This window comes from Drosophila willistoni (genome assembly GCF_018902025.1).
Source record: "Drosophila willistoni isolate 14030-0811.24 chromosome XL unlocalized genomic scaffold, UCI_dwil_1.1 Seg141, whole genome shotgun sequence".
In the NCBI taxonomy this organism is placed as follows: domain Eukaryota; kingdom Metazoa; phylum Arthropoda; class Insecta; order Diptera; family Drosophilidae; genus Drosophila; species Drosophila willistoni.
In genome coordinates this window covers 13,529,223-13,545,582 of record NW_025814052.1, presented here as the reverse complement: position 1 = coordinate 13,545,582, position 16,360 = coordinate 13,529,223, and the positions used below count along the sequence as shown (strand labels likewise).

General features: G+C 38.7%; 1 protein-coding gene across 5 annotated transcripts in view; it reads left to right on the top strand.

Moving 5' to 3' along the window:
- LOC6641409 (protein sprint) overlaps positions 1-16,360 on the top strand; it is an 80,946-nt gene that overhangs the window by 53,862 nt on the left and 10,724 nt on the right. For all 5 annotated transcript variants that reach the window (XM_023175374.2, XM_002064280.4, XM_023175376.2 and 2 more), the window contains 2 exons: positions 1,967-2,396; positions 10,035-10,238. In XM_023175374.2, the coding sequence (XP_023031142.2) occupies positions 1,967-2,396; positions 10,035-10,238 (634 nt within the window). The remainder of the gene's footprint in view (positions 1-1,966; positions 2,397-10,034; positions 10,239-16,360) is intronic.

Sequence of the window (16,360 nt, the reverse complement as noted above, 5' to 3'; positions counted from 1 at the left end):
GGGCACAGACATTCTCTTCCTTATCACTTTCCCACTCTGTCACCCTAGCACTTGCCGTCAAAATGCAATGCCCTCGTTCGATGTGTTGGTTGTTTATGAACTTTGAACACTCTCGAACCCGAAACCAAACTCTGACAAAGCCTTCTCTTAGTCCCTCTCCCTTTCTCGCATTTCGTATTTAGGGGCAAAGAGCTCAGCTGTCAAGGCTTATATGGATGGTGAATTCCGGACACCCATCGACAACTATGTTGAACTTTTTGAAAGCTGTCACAACTAATTTGCATACACACACACACACACACACACCAATACACGCACAGAATTGAAACCGCAATGCAGAAACCCAGAGACAGGACACAGCCCGCATGACTATGTACATGTGTGTGTGTGTGTGACATCCTTTACCCACTCCTCCTGTGTGAATGTGGAAGAAGGCTTTTTCTCTCTGCTTTGATTTACATGCCATTCAACAAAATGATGTTGATGTTCCTTTTCTTGTTGCTTGGTTCGTTGGTTGAGTAAATATTCATTGGGCGGGTTGTTCTGTGACTTGACTACATTTTGCTGTGCATAAAACAAAATAAAATCTTCAAATATTCGAATAGATAAAATGAAGTTTTTAAGTCTGCAAACACACATTGATTGCATTATCTATTTGCAATTTCTATTTCCATATCTTAATTGCATTGCCTTGGCTAGAGAAAATATTGGTCTTTAAGCTTTAGTAGACCAGTGAAAAGTATGCAATAGAAACATAAATTTGGCTCAGGCACTTTATTTGATAATTGGCAAATGGTCGCTTTCCACGCAAACCGCTTACACCCTCTAGTCTTCATTTACAATCGCTTTCACTTAATCTAGATTGCCCTAAAGCAGCCAAAAAGTATGCTATGACTTTTATTCTTGTTTTCAGTGTTCATAAATTCATTCGAGCGTTTCGGCCTTGAAAGTCTGCATACATATTTCTTTTGTTTGTTTGTTTGTTTTTTGTTAGCCCATTGCCGCCTAATTTCTTTAAGTGTTTTATTATACCCCAACTGCTGGTCTCTGACCCCACGCACCCCCCTTCCCCCTGTCCTGCCGCCATTACCCATTTGGCTTGTGTTGTTGTTAATTTGACATGATTATGTCAGAATGTTTGACAAGTTGTCATATGGTGAGCATGCTGCCACTTTTATGAACTTTTTCTCTGTTGTTTTGTGTTTTTCCTTTTTTATTTTCCTTGCGATCCATCAACAGCAAAACTCCAGCATGTCCTTGAAGACGGCCCCGTCATGGACTACGCAAAGGAGAAAAAAAACGGAAACGGAAGCACATGCCCCAACTTTTATACATATTTTCTTTTTTCTTTTGCTTTCTTTCTGCGGCAAATTCATTAATAACATTTGTGTGTGTGTGTTTGTGTGTGTAGATGGGTGGGTGGGTGGTTTGGATTCTTGGCTGGGAGATTCCTCTAGGAATATTGTTAAAATGGCGTAAAATTGGCCACTTTTTCAGGGTGTCAGTTTGTGTGCCATCATATCCTGTGGAGACACTAAACTGAACCCAAAGAAATAGAAAAAATGAAACTTTTGTATACCCTTTTAGACACTTGGATAAGATATCTGCAAATCATGACACACACATATTTCATTAGCCCATTAATAATAAGACCAATGTTATGACTAGTTAATATAAGACACAAATAGTTAATATACAGGGTCCTCACAATGCGTTACAAACTACGTGACACCTACATAATACCCTTTGGTAAGGGTAAGACAAAAAAAAAAAAATAATGGTGTGGCAAATTAACCTTTTGACAGCTGAGACAGTTTGTTAACGACACAAATGACGATAAAGAAGGTAATGGGTTTGAGGGAATGAGAAAAGATTTATACAGGAAGCTGTTGCTCTATTTTCTTGTGTGTGTGACTAATTTTGTAATTTTCTTCTTCTTTATCTGTCTCTTTCTCGGTGTGTGCAGAGCAAGTGAATCGTCGTCGCTGCCAACGGCTCCATTGGTTGCTACACCGAATACTGTGGAAACTTCTACAACATTGCCTGTAGCAGTTAGTTGTCACAACAACAACAACAACAACAACAACAACAACATCAATAACAATGGGCAACAATCAGAAAAATGCCCACAACAACAACAACAACAACATTCAACGAACCTCAACAAGGCCAATCAGAAATTAAATGGCCCATCAAATATCAATAATAATAATATCAACTCAATGACTCCGGCAAATCTTAACGAGACGACCAAAAAGAATGCCGAGAGCCTAGAGACCGATGCAGATGCAGAGGACAATGTGGATTCGGCACATGATGCGGACGGAGCTTTTGAGGATGATATGCAAGCCCTTTTGCCCCAATGTGCAAGACGTTCGAGAGATGAGCTCAGTCAGGTGAGTTAGAAAATTACTTTGAACTTACCTTTACACATAATTCAATGTTTTTTAATTGATTTGATGGCGAATTTGTTAAGCAAGTTACTAAATGTAGAACGTTACTTCAAATCCTGTGAAAATCCTCTGAAACTGAATTTCTTGATTTGTGAAAAGTAACGATGTAACGAGTTTAAGAAGTAAAGTAAATGAAGTAGAGTAAAAGACTAACGAGTTGTCTAACACAGAAAAAGTAACAAGTAAAGTAATCTGTGATAATGCATTAATTAGAAGAGTAACGAGTAACAAATAGAAACAAATAGAATAACAATAGAAATAGCGAGTAGATATAATAAGCATTAATGAGAAGAGTAACGAGTAACAAATAGAAACAAATAGAATAACAATAAAAATAGCAAGTTGATATAATAAGCATTAATTAGAAGAGTAACGAGTAGACGAGCGAGTAGACTGAACTAACAATAAGTAGCGCTTAAAGTAACGAATATTAGTAGCGAGTGAATAGGATAATGCAAAGAAATTACTAACGTGATTTTAGAATAGCGAGTCGAATAACTGTTAATTTATGAAGAGAGTGGTTAACGAGTAGACTAAAGTAAAGTAACGAGTTACTCAGCGAGTAGATATAATAAGCATTAATGAGAAGAGTAACGAGTAGACGAGCGAGTAGACTGAACTAACAATAAGTAGCGCTTAAAGTAACGACTATTAGTAGTGAGTGAAAAGGATAATGCAAAGAAATTACTAACGTGATTTTAGAATAGCGAGTCGAATAACTGTTAATTTATGAAGAGAGTGATTAACGAGTAGACTAAAAAGTAAAGTAACGAGTTAACTTAAAGCAACAAATGTGAGTAGTGAGTGTTAGTTACGAAAAAAATGCAAAACGCGATTGTAGAACAGTCCAAAAAATGCCTTAAAAAACAAACATGAATCGATTTACTTCTAGAAATGAATTCTACATTCAATGTTATCAAATTATGCTCATAAAGAAATTGTATATGTGTATATTAAAACTGTCAGGAATATACATTCTATGTACATGTTACATTTCCACTTAATTTAGGATCCTATGTCATATATTTTATTGCCACAGGGCTCAGTGAACTCCCAGCGATAATGCACATTTTGTCATCATGCTAGTGTGAGAGAGAGAAGGAGAGATGATGTGGTATATTGCTGTCTCCACTCGCAGCAAAGTGCCAATTACCAAAGCTGCCATCAATGTGCCATCAAGAGCAGCAGCTTTCTTCACTCTCACCCTCAGTTTGGCTTCATATTCTCTGGGCTCATTCACTTATTCATTCATTCATAATTTGTTGTTCTTTTTTTCGTTCGTTACGTACGTGCCAAATAATGACAATGTCCTTTGTATGGGTGTGTTAGTGTGTGTGTAAGTGTGTGCATCAAATGATTTCACACACACACACAAATTCAGCTTCTTCTTTATCCTTGTCTCGGCTTATTTATATGCAGTCATTCGTGCGTATTACTTAATAACTGTGAATCCTTTTTCCATTAAAAGACACTGGTACTTTGCGTCCTTTTGTTGCTTTTTATTTTCGGTTTGACAAGTCAATTAAGTAGTTGAGTTTTTTCTTTCTTTCTCTTCTTACTCATATGCATATAGTCAGTCAGGCGAAATGAATTGCTTAATAATCTGAACAATAACGAGTGTGCCACTTTGGCCATGTTGCCAAACTTCAACAAGTTCAATGTCAAAAATTGCTCGGAAATTTCTCTAGCCACAAAACGAGTCTGGCAGACATTTTAATTTGCTCCTCTGTGTGTGCTTCTTGCATTTCCTGTTGCATCTTCTTCAAAACCATCGACATGAAATATTGATTTCAATGCTCTCAGACAGAGTAGTCGACTCATGCTGCTACTGCTTTTTGGCCATTTATGAATATTCAATAAAAACAACAACAACATAAACCGATGGCGATAAAAATGTCTGCCATGGTCTGGCCGAGCTGACTTTTTGGGTTGCCATAACCACAGACACATGCAACACATGATGGCAGGATGAAAGGTGGCAGGACAAAAAGTTTTTATCGTCAGCCTCTGATCTCGAGGACATGCTGCTGCTGCTGCTCCTGCTCCTTCTGCTGTGTTCAACTTTATTACTTTCATTATGCTTTATCCCTGACTGGATGATGCTGCTGCTGCTGCTGCTGGCACTTTGCCTGTAGCCCCCAACGTCTATAAACAACTTTGACTCTAATCTGCAGCTACAACAGGCCAAGACCAGTGTCCGGTGGCTGCCTGGTGTCCTCTTCGTTGTCCTTTGGACATCTGTTTGCCCAGGTGCACACACGTCGACTAATTGCAGCAGTATTAGTGAAAGCTTTGTCAGCGGCTTAAATGTACTTTGACATGACTGTACATCGGTGTGAGTGAGATAGAAAGGGGGAGAGTGACTGTGAGTGACAACCGCAACAATCAGGTCCTTGGTCAGAGATAGCCTTGTCCAAACCTTTTACGGTGGCTTTTTCGCTCTAATGAAGTATGTGTGCCTTTGCCTTGGACTTTCCTCAGGTGACAATGATGATGATAATTGAGTAGGAAACATCTCAGAAACGAGTCATTGCCAATTTTCAGTAGGCCTTGTTGTTGAATTTCACTAAACATGCATAGAGAATAAAACACCCAAAACACATTCTGTATCTATCTATCTCTATCTCTATGTCTGTCTGTCTGTCTGTCTGTCTCTCCGTCTGTTGGCCTGCTGTTCGCCATTGCGGTTTTTATTTGTACTGACTGTTTGGTTCCTGCTGTTGCTACCATTAAATGTAATTCTCTGTGGTTTTTATGGTTTTTTAAAAACATTCAACAACATTTTACGTGGCTGCTATTTATCTTTTAACTTTACGTCCCCCCCCCTTGCCGTTGCTTTCCCTGGGGCGTGCTACGTGCAACTTGATGTCCTCTCTGTTTTGCTGTTCTGTGTCGCATTGCATGGCGTTCTGTTGCGCTCTCTGCGTCAGGTCATAATTCAGTCTCGAGTGCACACACACACACACACACACACATTACAGACTCATATTACATGTGAGCTTATCAAAAACTTTTGAACCTCCTCTCGCACTCTTTGCTTTGCATCATATTGCAGGTGATGATCAGCGAAATCTTTCAAATATTTAATACATTTTGTATTTTCAAATATTAATCGGAACATTAAAGTTAATTAGTTATATAAATTGTTGTATACAATAGACCTGAAACACACATTTTGAATAGATTTAATTTGTAGATAAGTAAGTATATTTCATTGTTATAACGAAAGTGTTTTAAATTTCATCTACTTACATACTTATATGAAGTTGAGGCTTGAAAAGAAACAGTTTACTCTCGCTGTTTCTAGTTCCTGGAAATTAACTAAACTCAAATTAGATATCTTTCGTTAATTGTGAAGTTTCGCAACCAATTATCTACTCATAAGTAAAAACTTAACTTTAAATATGTTTTAGATACAATGATCTCTTAAAGTTTTAATTTAGATTTCGATCTAATTGATAATAATCTGGAAAAATAGATTTAATTAAATGTTTTTTATTGTACTCACAAAACTATAGAGAAATCATAAATCTTTCAATTGTTTGAATTTATTTGCTTTTCACCTGTGACACTCACACACACAGAGACACAATTGTCGCACACCTTTTGATGCATTTTGTCGCATTTGAGAGTAAAAGAAGCAATTTATTGCCTGCTTTTGGGCGTCATCGTATAAATAATCGCCATTCACCGTGCGGTTGTTGTGTTTGTGTGTGTGTGTGTGTGTGTGGGTTTTGGTTTGTCGTTGACGTTGTCCTTGGTCCTTGTGCTGCAATTTGTTGTGTAATTTATTAAATGGCAAAAGGAACAAATGCATTTTGTCAATGGCTGGGAATTTGGCTTATTGCGAAATGTTGCCAATACCAATATACGAATAGCACGCAAGGCTCAGACAATCAGACGATATATACATATAAATATATCTCTCTATTTCTTTTTTTTTGTAACAAGAGGTAAATAAACGGTAGTTGAGTGAGAGAGAGAGAGAAGTTATCTTGTTGCTTGAGAATGAATTTCATTTTCAGCAGCTGCCAGAACGGAAGCCAAGTAACTTTTCTTTTCTTTTCTTTCCTTTTTTTTCACCCCGTCTCAATCGCCGTCTGCTTCCGCTGATGCCAATTCCAAGAAGGTCTAGGATCAGGCCCATGACCGTGAAAGTGTTGGCAAAAGTTGGCAGTGTCTGGTCTGGTCTGGTCTCTATGCTTGGCTGGCCGCGCTGTCAGACAAATATACATATGTACACTAAATTTAAAGTCGCTTCTAAACATTGGGAAAGATGCAACCCCTCCCCCTGCCAAGCCCAAAATCAAATACCATGGAGCATACACATGAGTCCAACCCTCGTTTTGGTGGCAGGACTACTCAAAAATGCAGCCTGGGCCACTCACAAGTTGCTTTCTTTTTATTTTGGGGGGTTGCAACAGGAAACAAACAACACAACACATAAAGCTATTAGAAGATGTGAAGAGATGCCTTTGTCCTCCACCCGCCTCCCTCTCTCTCTCTCTCTCTCTCTCTCTCTCTCTCTCTCTCTCTCTGTCTGTTGTTGGTAAATCTGTAAACAAATAAGTAAGGAAGATTTCGCCCTCTCGGTTTTCTAGCTATAGATATAATATTTGAGCTAACTTAATAAGTATCGCATTATATGGAGAGCAAGGCAGAAAGAGAGATTACGAAACAGGCAGAGATAAAAGCAAAATGGAAGCGGAAATTCTTTAACTTGATTCTCAATTTAAATCCTTAATTTTAAATCAATAAACAACAATTCCATTACCTTATGCAATGCTGAAAATATTTATGTTCTCAAAGCATTTCTTTGCTTGCATTCAAATTTTGACCTCTTTCAATATTTAAAACAACATTTTCATTTAAAAATTTCTGTTTTAAGGTCTTTGTTTGGTCAAAATTGGGAAAACTTTTACAATATTTCAACTTGGAAATTGCTGGAAACTTCTCAAAAGTCTTAGATTTGAGCTGTTTGGGCAGATTTCTATTCCAAATGAAATCATAATCTTGGATCATTAATACAAATTGCATCTTCTTTGACTAAATCAATGCAATACAATTTACACAGATTGCCCAAAATTTTCTACCCACTTTCACCACAAACACAAAAGAAAAGAATGAAGGAAAACCAACAAAAAAAGAAAAAGAGAGGCACAAAAAAAAAGGAACAGCAAACTTGCAAATAGTTGTCAGCCATAAAAAAAAGGGTCCGCAATGTAATAAGCAATACTTAGGACCTAATGCAGGGTATAAAATATGCGCAGCATTTACCTCACACACACAGAGACAGGCTTGCAAGGGTTGGCCCATCTTTTGGCCCAGGATTCTACCCTGCGGTCTGTCCTGGTCCTGGTCCTGGTCGCCTGCAGTGAGCGCGCGCTTTTTGCTTTGCTTTGCTTTGCCGCTGCTGTGATTTTTGATTTAAGCATAATTTTGCAACATTCTTGCCAAGTGCCGAGTGCTGAGTGCCGAGTGCCGCCTGCTGTGCGTTGAGCTTTGCTGTTTGAAAAATTTCAAACATTTCTTCAAGAGATTTGCGCAATTTTCCCTTTTTTTTCTCTCTCTCTCTCTCTCCAGTCATTTAATATTTCCATTTCTTTGCTTTCATTTTCTATGTTTTCCATCATCTGTCTGGCCCTTCTCTCTATGGTTTGTCTTCTACACTTTTGTGACTGGCATTTAAATGCTTGGCAAATAAACAGGCAACATTTCCATTTCCATTTCATTGCGTTTTGTCTTTGAATCTCTGTCTCAGTGTCAGTGTCTCTGTTTCTCTCTGGCAACCTTCTTTTACTATTGTCGTCAACGCTGCGTATGATTAATGTGACAAACAAAAAAACAGAAGTGAACCCGTTTAATAAATGATATCAAAAATTAAAATTTTCACTGCTAACGGCGGAGCGTAAATCAAATTTACATTCCATAAAACTCAGGGAAAAAATAAAAAGAATATAGCAAATCAAAAAGGTGAGCCAACCTAATTTGACAGTCAGGCAGAAATAACTCAATTAGTTGGTAAGGGGACTAAACAACCAGCAACCAGCGACCCTTTTGCTACCACACGAAGACATGGAGAATATAGAGAGAAAGGACATAAAACCAGAGCAGGGCATATCCTTTTGCCTATCATGAAAACGAGTGGCAAAAAAAAGCAACCAACCACTCGACTTTTTGCTCTACTGCATCAACTGGTTTTTGTGAACCCTTTTTTTTTTTTTTAAGAGAAAACCCATTGAATTTAATTTAATGTTTTTGAATTTTTCATTAAGTTGATATATGGAATGTATAATACGCCCACCGCCCATCAACTTAATTACATCGTTTATACATTAGACTAATAGAAAGAGTGACAACGCACTCAGAAGTTTTCACACGAAAATAATGAAACACAGAGATGATGGAAAATAAAGTACACCAATTTTTAAATTGTTGGCTTTTTAATATTGAAACTATTTAGTTAGCAAATGATTAAAAATTTGATATACTTGGAAAATATGTAGATATTTATTGAGAAAGTGTCTTCTCTATTCGGATTGGCCAAAAATTTTCGTCTCTTTGACAACTTTTTTTGTCTGGATGGATGGATCTCACAATATTTTGCCTTGGCATCAATTTTGGCATCGCTTACAGTTGGCAAATGTTGGCTGAGGCAGCCATCATCATCATCATCATTATCATCGTTGTCATCATTAACATCCCTCATGCCTTCTGTACCGTGCACTTTTGTTGGCTCTTAAAAGTATGCTATACACACGCACACACAGAGTGAATGGGAGAGAGCTGGAGAGTTTGGGGGGGAAATGAAGATAGAGCGAGTGAGTAGAAGAGACAACTTCAAAAGCCAGCTCACGGCAATTTTCAATTAAAAACGCCTACATGGCAAGTAGGCGTGGCTGTTGTAAAATGTTTGCTGTTATTTTTTTCATTTTACTTTGTTTACTAGCCAGCGGCTGTCCCCCCCCGTCCATCTACCCTTGCCTCTATCCATCTCTCAGTCTATCTATGTATGCCGTAGGCGAGGCTGCTTTAAAGTTTTTTCGGTTTTATTTTTTTCGGGGGAAGCCGCTACAGAAAATTTGTTTAATATTTGCTCCTAACATGAAATTGCACTCAACATTCGTTTGTCTTCTCCGAGAGAGAGAGAGAGAGAGAGAGAGAGAGAGAGAGAGAGAGAGAGAGAGAGAGAGAGAGAGAGAGAGAGATGCTCGACCTGGGGCTATATGTCAAGTTGACAGGCCTGGTTAAGAGAAAACATAGGAAGAGAGAAAGAAAGGGAGTTGAAGTAAGTTAGTAACTAGCAAGTAACTTGGTCAAGTATGCCCATAGTAGGCTAAGGAGTTGTTTTGCATATCTAAATTGTGTTTTGGTCCTGCTAACTAATTATCTAAATGCTAAATATTATAAAGAAAATGTCACTAGTTCAGCAAATAGTCCACGAATTTGCTAGAACTTTCCACAATGAGTAGATTTAATTTTACATGATTACTCTCTCTATTTAACCATATTGTCCCCAGGGCAAATAGTAGAAAGTTTCTCATAATCTCCATTCTCCATTCGCACTTTTCTCTCTTACAGTCACGCACATCTCTCGCATCGGAGGGCGGCATCTTGGCCGAAGGCGAAACATCCAGCGAGGAGAGCAGCCGCGATTCCAGCGACAATTCACCGCCTTGTGATCTGGGATTGGTCGAGCGTTTGCTATTGACCCATCCCATGTGGTTTCTGCCGGGTATACAACGTTCCGGTGCCGTACATTTGCTTCAGGGTAAAGAGGAAGGGGTAAGTGTCAAAAGTTTCCATAATTATTAATTTATTTATTTATTGATTGATTGAGCCTAATGAGGCAATGCGAGACACAAAGATGGGGCGAAACAAACACATGTGACCACAAAATTTGCACACAATTTGCACGAAAATGAAACGAACAAGAGGGAGAGGGAGAGGGAGGGGTGAAACCAAAAAAAAAAAGGAATATAAATAAAACGTTGCATTTACATACAGCAAATTGCAATCAATTAACCAAACGAAATGAAATCCAAACGATATGGTGTGTCTGTGTATGTGTGTGTGTGTGTGTGTGTGTGTGTGTGGAGTGTGTCCATGACGATGTCAGGGAGAGATTCATTAATATTACTGGTCAGGAACAACAATGGGAAGCCCTTTTAATTGTCAATGTGAATACAAATATATATATATACAGAGATAAACAAAGAAATGTAGCCTGAAAGAGAGGATAAGAGCAACTCTTCTATCCTCTGTTGTCCTGTTCTGTTCTATATGCATTACAAAATTCATTGAAATTTATCTGGCTCGAGCAGACGACGACGACGACGAGATAGAAGTGAGACAATAGACGAGCTGGCTACATTAATGGTCAACAGGAGTCGCTCTATAGGTGTGGGAATGACCATTTTGGGTGACTCAAGCTCGTTTGCATAGACAATTGAAATTACAAAATGGTGGGCCAAGCCAAAAGAGAGAGAGAGAGGAGCAATGGACAGCAAATTGTACAGATTCAATAAAGTCCACATTTACGTTCACTTTGTTGTTGTCCTCGTAGTCATTGTCATTGTCTACGGGGGCAGATTTGCTGCTCGCCTCGACGGCAATTATCAATGAAAGTCCAAACACGGCGCGGCAGGAGGAGGCACAACACAAATTGTTCTCAATCCATATTCACCTCACACCCTCTTTCTCTGTGTCCTTTGGCTTTGTTTTTGTCAACAAGACAAAAAATTTAATTTACAATTATAAATCATGGAAAAATTCAAATTAAAATCTTCTTCCCTTAAGTCCATCTCCTATGTACATAGTCCGGCAAATTATGAAAAAGTTTTGTTAATATGTACATTAAAGTTAATTCGACAAACTTAAACTTGGCAAAATCCTTTATACACCTTAGAGATCGGAAAATTTATATAGATATTTTTCCTGTTTTTCAGAAAGTTAAGAAAGTCTCAAGGACTTTACATTGAACTCTTCTCTTAATAACTTTAAAATAGTTTTTCTTGACTTTCACCTGCTTATAAACTCCTTTAAGAAAGGAATTCAAATGAGGGTTTTATCTTGGACTTGATTCTTGAGATTTAATTGATCATCATATTTTGAGTTGTTTTAATGTTGTTAAATTTAAAAGTTTATTCAAATTGTTAACTGAATTCAAACTTTAAGCGCTTGCCCCGTGGCAAGCACATCTAACGACATTGAAAACTTGCAATGAGAATTTTCAATTATCGAAACTCTTGAATTATACGAAATGTGGACACTGGCACGCGCTGCCTGTCTGACGGTCTTTTCTTCTCGACAATTTTTCAATTGGCGAACGCGGAGCAACAATAGACCATTGATTGCAATGAGTTCGAATGTCCCGTCGACTGCTCCTGCTCCACTTCCGGCAAGTTGTTGCCTCGTAATATTTTTTCCCTCTTTTTTTTGCATAGGGAGTTTTGTAGTTCTGTTTGGTTCTGTTCTGCCTGCTGGTCATCTTGAACTCGACTACATTCTCTTTGAATCCCTAATTGCATGCGTCGACTGCGACGTCGTGGCAATTACATGCGCCACGCGCTGCCAATCGATTGGCGGGGGCAGCGCCCTTAAGCCCCATTAGGATGCTGGACATTGGTTGAGTACCCAGCTCAGGGAGTCGGAGTTTTTGCATTTGTTTATGCGTTTAATAAAAAACCATTTAATTGAAATTGAAGCAGCATCCGCCCCTCTCTCTCTGTATTTGTGTGTGTAATTAAAAATCAATCAATATGTTTGAACTTGCAACCGTTTTGTGGCGTCACATGTGGCTACAACAACTGCGCTCCATTTGACTGCCTGACTGCCTGGTATTTTAATTACTTGCTCCCCCATTTTGTGTGTATGGGTGTGTGTGTGTGTTGATTTTCTTGTTTTCTGTTTCTATTTGCTTTTATGTTTCCTTTTTTTGCACTCCATTCTCCATTACTTTCCTTTTGGCTCGACTTTCCCCACATCAATCAAAAATAGGCTGTCGCTCGGTTTTGGTCACATATGGCCAGAGGCATACACGATGGTTCATTTGGTTTTTTTCTTTTATATTTCCCTCTTGGTGTTTTTGCTTTTCTTTTTTTTCCCCGTTTTGTATTCCTCTTCCAACCGGGATTTGTTATGCCGACCACAGAATGTAATTAGCAGCAAATGTTGGCTGATGGCAACAACAGCAACAGGATGACAACAAATCAGAATCAGTCTCGATCCACACACGGTATGAGTGTGTTTTGTGTGTGTGAATGGGTGTGTATGGGTGTGCATGGGCGTGTGGCTTTGGTCACAGCTTGGACGACAGCATCATTAGCTACCATTTACCACCTGAACTGAACTGAACTGAATTGAAGTTGGCGCTTTAATTTAGGTGGCAAATTAAATAGTCGATGAAACAAGTGATTACTCGGTTCCTTTGAATGTTTCCTCTTCTTTAAACTAACGAAAATGAAAGTCAAACTTGATTGCAAATCTAGTTTGATTGTCAAACAGGATCACCTTGATCCTGGGCTATGATGATAAAAAACAAACGATTTTTTCATTTAACAATTCAATTTGCAATTTCATTGGGAAAAACTGTTTGAGTTTGATCCTTTTTGCCTTTGCTGTCACAGTTGATAATCCACCATGCACAAAGGATATGACAGAATATAAAATCCATTCGTCCTTTTTTTACCTTACCGATCTTTTTTTTTTTGGTCGGATTCGAGTGCATTTGATTTATGCCTCGAAATGAACTTGTTAAGCGGCCGAAAATAATAAAACAAAGAGAAGTGCATTTCGACATGCTTAAATGGCCAATAGACAGCCCACACACACACACACAGGGTGAAACATAATCAAATTGAATTTCCTTCTCTTTTTTTATCTATCAGCTTTGTTGCCGTTGTTTGGCATGTGTTTCATTGTGAGGACAATGAAAGGTCTCAGCTTACATGGCAAAAAGTCAGACATAGGTCAAAAGAGAGAGAGAGAACACACAGACATAGACAGAGACCACATAGGCGCAGACAGTTTTTATTTATCACCACAAAAAGCAAATGGTATGAGGGGGGAGGGGGGTGGTTTGGGTGGAGTTAGGTCATCAACTACAGGCAGAGTCACTCTGAGCCAACTGATGTGACGATAAGGACATGTCAGACAGTGATGGAAGGGGAATAAATCGAGAACGATCGGCAACTAACCCCAAAGAAATACCAAAATTTAAACTGAAATTGCAATAAGCTTTAAGTTTAGATAAATTTTCTGGAAGGACGGGAGCGGTCACACATGGCGTATGCATTATTTTGCTGTCCCTCACACTCTTCCCAGGCGGACTAAAATGCTGTCTGAATGCATTTTGGCAACATGTTGTGTGAGATTGTGTGCTAATGAATTATTAATACAAATTATAATTGAAAGCTGTGCCCGTTAACCAAAATGAGTTGAATGCACCCAACACCACCCAGCACATTGGTCTAAAATTGAATGAACATGGAAAATCAGCTTACGCCGGCGACGGGCAGACACAAATTCCTGACTCTTGAACTGACAAATGAAATCCGCTTAGTAGCCATGCCAAAAAGAGCAGCTAATAAAGAGAGAGAGAAAGAGAGAGAGAAGAGAGAAAATGAGGGTTACCTTCTTTTTTTTTGAGATATACAAATTCAATTTCTTGCATGCAAAGAAGCTTTTGCTTATACATAGTAAGTAAAGTAAAGTAAAGAAAAGTAAAATGAAAAAAACCAAACCAAATCTCACACAAAAGACAAGCAAAATGAATGCCAATGAGGATAGCTGGCAGCTGGTGAAGTGAAATAGAATCCCGCCGAGCAGCAGCAGCAGCAGCTCGTATTACCAATTTGAATAAAATATGAACAAGAGATGGAAGAAGACAATGTTCATTCTGCGGTGCTTAATGGCTGGCCAATGTCTAGATAATGGAGCTAGCTGCGCCTCCCCTCCCCAAACCTCCCTTCAAATACTTGGCATAATTTTATGATATTTTTATGCAGTTTTAAATGAAAAATAAACCGCCAACACTCATTAGGCGCGGCTGCGGATTTCTTAAGACTTGCCCTAAAAAGTATGCTTTCTTTTTTGTACGTTTCTTAAGACTTGCCTAAGATTAAGTATACGCAATTTCATTGGTCTAGAGCCCAAATACATTCGATTAGCCAAAAGACAGTGACAGTAACCACATTTATTGGCTTCATTTGCAACATTTACAAACTGATCACCATATATGTATGTATGTACCTATGCCTTATGGTTCATGACCATTACAGGATGCTGTCAAGCATTTTGATGCCACCATGATTGATAGACAGGCACTGGAATTGGGTTGATGGCTCGATGGTTTGATGTTACAAGTGCTATAGAGTACCATAGAGATGATTATAGACTAGACTTGGCGCTCGACCGAGCCGAAACGAGTCTATTTGCGGCCCGAAAACTTGATTATAGCAACAGAGTCTGTCTGCCAGCCTGTCTGTTTATCCGTTTTGTCCGTTTGGCAAACGGCTGCACTTTCATTCAATTCATGGCAAGCCAGACCACAGCAGCAGCAGGAGCAGCTGCTACTGCTGATGCGTTGCGCCAGTAACGACTTTTGGGGTATAAAAAGGGGTGAATATATGTACATACAACACACAACACTGCGGACTTTTCCACTGGTCCATGTCGTTGGCGTTGCAGCCCAGAGGCAATTGTCGAGAAATGGAAACCGGAAATGTTGTTGGACCACCCAACTCCCACTGCCAATGCATCACTAACGCCTCCACGCATTGCTCATCCCACGTGTTCCAACCATCTGCAGATGCTCAAGTGACGATGTTGGCTAGTAGCCGGAAATGGTTGCAAATGCGACGGAATCGGTTTGGTTTCTTTTTTTCCACATATACATATATATATTCTATGTCTGATTTCATGCGCCGCCGCAGGGATTCCCATTGGGATATATGTATGTAAGGGGGGAAAGTGAAATTAAATGGGTTGAGACACTTGCGCAGTTGAGGTCGAAACTGAAACTGAGGTTGATTCTGTCAGTGTGTGTAGTATTAGGTGTAAATGTGCCTGGCCATGTCTAACACATTGCACAATAATTTACATGCAATTAAATCCCCAAGTCGAAATCAACTCACAGGCGAAATGTTTTGTAAACTGAATTTCATCAGCAAATCACAAAAACGGCAAACAAATAACTTTTCAACAGATTAAATTAAGTTTTAGAAAGTTGTAAAAGTAATTTCAATGCTTTTTAAACGGATTTTCACTTACTAACTTTTGTTTTCGCTAATGTTCGTATGAAGTAATTTCTATAATTAGATTATAGAAATACATAGCTTACTTTTGTGAGCAATATTGCATTGTTAAACCTTATAGCAAATAAAGTTTATGTCTTTAGTTAACTTAATATTCAGCTGAGCCATCTGAGCCATTTCATTTTCAATTGAAATTTCATTTGGCAAAACAATTCGCTCACTTTACTTCCTCCTGGACTCCCTCCCCCCCTTCATTTCGGTCACAATTTGTTGCCGTCAGAAACATGCATACAAATTGCTTTTAAATTTACGATATGTCAACGACTGCCCTTGCAACCTAAGCAACTAATTGAAAACGTCATGCAACAAATGCGGAAATTAAACCGTTAACTGACTGCCCAATGTCCTGTGTCCTGTGTCCTGTATCCTGTGGTTTTGCACGAGTGTGAAAAGTGCAAGTGAATTGCATATACACACAATTTGTTGTTGTTTATGCTGTGTATATGTGTGTGGGTAAAGTCAATGAACTGCCAAGTAGGGAAATGCATTTAAAAGCAAAAATAGAAAATAAAAGAAAATGCACCTACATTTCTAGGCCTTCCTTCCTGTGTGGGTTTTGCCTAAAAGCACACTACAGCAAAAAAAAAAGTC